Source organism: Lactuca serriola, chromosome 8 (genome assembly GCF_051521515.1).
Source record: "Lactuca serriola cultivar US96UC23 chromosome 8, Lser_US96UC23_V15, whole genome shotgun sequence".
In the NCBI taxonomy this organism is placed as follows: Eukaryota; Viridiplantae; Streptophyta; class Magnoliopsida; order Asterales; family Asteraceae; genus Lactuca; species Lactuca serriola.
Window position 1 is genome coordinate 271,406,244 of NC_136415.1, and position 3,611 is coordinate 271,409,854.

Below are 3,611 nucleotides of genomic sequence, written 5' to 3' on the forward strand. Positions count from 1 at the left end.
TTTTATAAAAAATTTTCCACTAGTTTATAATAATAATAATAATAATAATAATAATAATAATAATTATTATTGAAACAGGTACCCTGATCCTAATCATAAAGTGTTCAAATTAACTTTTTGATGTACAGATTTTCTTTCAACTTCAAAATATGACATCTGGCTAAGATACTTTGACTCATTAAATTGTTGATTTTGACCCATTAGACGCTCTAGCAAGAGAAGTGGGGTGGGGTTTGATGTTTTTGGGATTAAACGAAAAACAAATCATTTAAAAAAAATAATAAAGAAATCAGAAAGACAAAGAATCATTTGAGCTTTGCTAGGCACTAAACCTAAAACCATTCATATAATTTACTCTTTATTTTATTATCATCCTAAATAAATCTCAGTCTTGTATTTAGTTGTTCCTATTCAGTATTTTTTTAATAATATAGAAACAGCGTGATTTTCATATATACACACACCCTAGCAGGATGCTAGACCGGGCAAACGAAAACAAAATTACTTCAGTTTTTGTTGACAGAATAAAGATCAACACCTTTGTTAAACGAGATTAAGCCAATACTAAAATCAAAAACATTATTTATGAAAGATCAATGCATTGTAATGTAACGTGGACAAACAGGTCAATAGACAACTCATCAAATTTATTAAAAAATGAAATAAATACAACCCAACAACCAGCTGCCATTCCCATTACTTCCTGCACCAACCTCCCATTAACCCCTTCTCCATTTCTAGATAAAAATCTAGAAAACCAACCTAATCACACCCAAAAGACTGATCTCCAAAATGTTTAAGAAATGGTATGTGTCTGTGCTGGTCTTGATGGTGGTATGCGGTTGTGTTAGGGCGGCGGAGGATGTACAGTCGTTAGGAGAGCAGTGTGCTCCCAAGCTGACGGCGGTGATGACATGTGTGGCATTTGCGACGGGGAAGGAGGCGACACCGCAGCAGAAGTGCTGTGATTCGATTAAGGAGATGAAAGAGAGTAATCCAGCGTGTTTGTGTTTTCTGATACAGCAGATCCATAATGGCACAAATCCTACGTTGCAGAAGTTGAATATTCAAGAGAGTCGGCTTCTTCAGCTGTCGTCAGCTTGTAAGATAGCTAATGCCAGCATCGCTGATTGCCCAAGTAATCTTCATTCTTATCTTTATTCTATTTTCAGCTCAAATTCGAAATGGTTTTCTTGATTAAGGCTCAAGCGCTAGCTGTACGTATCAAAAAACTCAAAAGCTAATGAAATCTATCAGACGTATGTTTAGTAGAGAACAAACTGCAGTTAAATAGCATGCATAAGAAGTAATTTGAGTTTAATATTTTCTCATAACCAAAATTTTAACGTATACAAACTGTGTTATAGCCTCAATAAGATTTTGACTTGAATTCTTAGCTCAAGTTTATAACAGTTTGACATGCATTAGGGTGGTAAAAGAATCGAGAATGCTTGCCAAAGGTGAAAAGCAAAAACGAAATTAGATGTTTAGTGGAGTTTAATGTATCTTTTGGAATTTATAATATTTTCAAGTATCAAAAGCACACTAAACGCTCCTCAAACATAAAATTCCTTAAAAAGGAATTGCTCTCCCTAGCTAGGAAACTAAACAACTTAACTTCTGTTTAAGGTTGATTAAAAGAATATTTTTTATAACTTTAAACACGTTTAATTTTCTCGGATTAGTATTATTCACGTAGAAGTTAGGACTGCTTTTATATATTTTTATACTAGTTTATAACCTATGAGACTATGATTACAAAATTAATTAAACTTTAATAATAAAAACTCAAATTTATTAATCATTTATTTTAAATAAATTATTAATTAACAGATTCTTTTAGTTATATAAAATTATAATTATTGATTTAAATAAATATGTAAAATTATATCATTTTAAAATTTGTATTAATTTTTATTTTAATGCTATTAATTTAATATAATTAGAATGATAAATTTAAAGTTTAAAATTTGAAATGGATAATCAATAACATGCATTAACTAAGAGACATGATAGGATGACATCACAAAAGAAAAATAAAATATATATTAATTATAATATGATGACATTAAAAGAGAAATAAAACTATTTTTTTTATTAAAATAAGAAGAGGGAATGTAAAGTATTTTAAATTCTTGATCTCTAATAAAAGCTATTATTAATTAATATATTAACTTAACATTAGGTTTGCATATGATGACACATATATAAAGAAATAAATGTAGTCATTAGCATTTAAAACAAATTTAAGTAAAATATGTTTCGTCTTTTATATTAATAAATAATAATCAATATCTTCTTATCTAATAAAAGAATAGTTTTTTTTTTGACATGTGTCATCTTATTAAACCTCTTAATTAATGCATATTTTATTTTCTTTTTGCCATGTGTCATCATATTATATCTCCTAATTAATACATGATATTTGTAAACTTATTGATTCTCCATTTCAAATTTTAAATTTTAAATTTCCCACTCTAATTACATTAAATTAATAACATTAGAATAAAAATTAAAATAAGCTTAAGACAAATTATAAAGTGATATCATTTCATATTTTTTTTAAATCAATGATTAAAATTTATATAACTAAAACAATCTCTTAATTAATAATTTATTTAAAATAATTGATTAATAATTTTTAGATTTTATTTTAAAAATTTAATTAACTATATAACCGTGGTTCCCACGGGTTATAAACTAGTATTATATATTAAACTAGATTAATGTCTGTAAATTTTGATATTTTAGGGCTTCTGAAGCTACCATCAAATTCACCAGATGCTGCGCTATTCACCAATAATGCCACGATCCTCCCTCCTACATCTGGAGGAATGCCTTCATCGACTTCTACAAATTCTCCAGTTCGCTCAAACGCGCTCAAGTGTCATGCACCTGTCTTTGCTAAATCCATCTTGAGTTTTGCTGCATTCTTGTTAGCAGTGTCTTCAACGAGCATTTTTGGTGCTTAAATTATAGATTTACTATTGGTTCCTAGAGATGAAGTGTGGTTTTCCTTGGACTTGGTTTTTGCGATATTATTTTGTGTATGGTTTGTGGTTATTTGATAAACTTGATTATGTCTATTAATGTATTGTTTAATTACCTGGTAAACTTTTTTATTTTATTTTATTTTATTTTATTTATTATTATGGGGTTATTTGATAAGACTTCATTTAACAGTTATCATGTTTATATTTCATGCCAACAAAAATTGGAACTTTAAAGAAATGTGTGTGTGTGTTTTTTTCCTTGATGTTTAATAATTTTGTTTTGTACACTTTAGATCGGAAAATCTACAATATGTTTTTTCATTACACTTTAATTTCATTTTCTACTTGAAGTGCATTTATACGTATGTATTGAATGTTGTGGCTCAACAAAGACAGTGACGTGAGAAATGGTTGACGTACATTAGTTGTAGAATTATTTTTCATCCTGTTCATATTTTATAATAAGGATTTTTGTATGTGTCCCTAAATATTAAAATATTTATAGTCTGGAAAACCAAAGAAATTTACAGCATATAAACTTGTCTAAATTTTTTTTGATATTATTAATACTTTTTATCATTTTGTTTATAATTATAAAAAATAAAATAAAAATAAATT

At 27.6% G+C, this 3,611-nt stretch overlaps 1 protein-coding gene across 1 annotated transcript; it reads left to right on the plus strand.

The window, feature by feature from the left end:
- The first annotated feature begins 724 nt into the window (after positions 1-724).
- On the plus strand, positions 725-3,114 carry LOC145069843 (non-specific lipid transfer protein GPI-anchored 1-like). The gene is made up of 2 exons (XM_079016786.1): positions 725-1,138; positions 2,752-3,114. The coding sequence occupies exons 1-2, from the start codon at positions 793-795 to the stop codon at positions 2,970-2,972; spliced, it is 567 nt and encodes a 188-aa protein (XP_078872912.1). The 5' UTR covers positions 725-792; the 3' UTR covers positions 2,973-3,114.
- Positions 3,115-3,611: the final 497 nt, after the last annotated feature.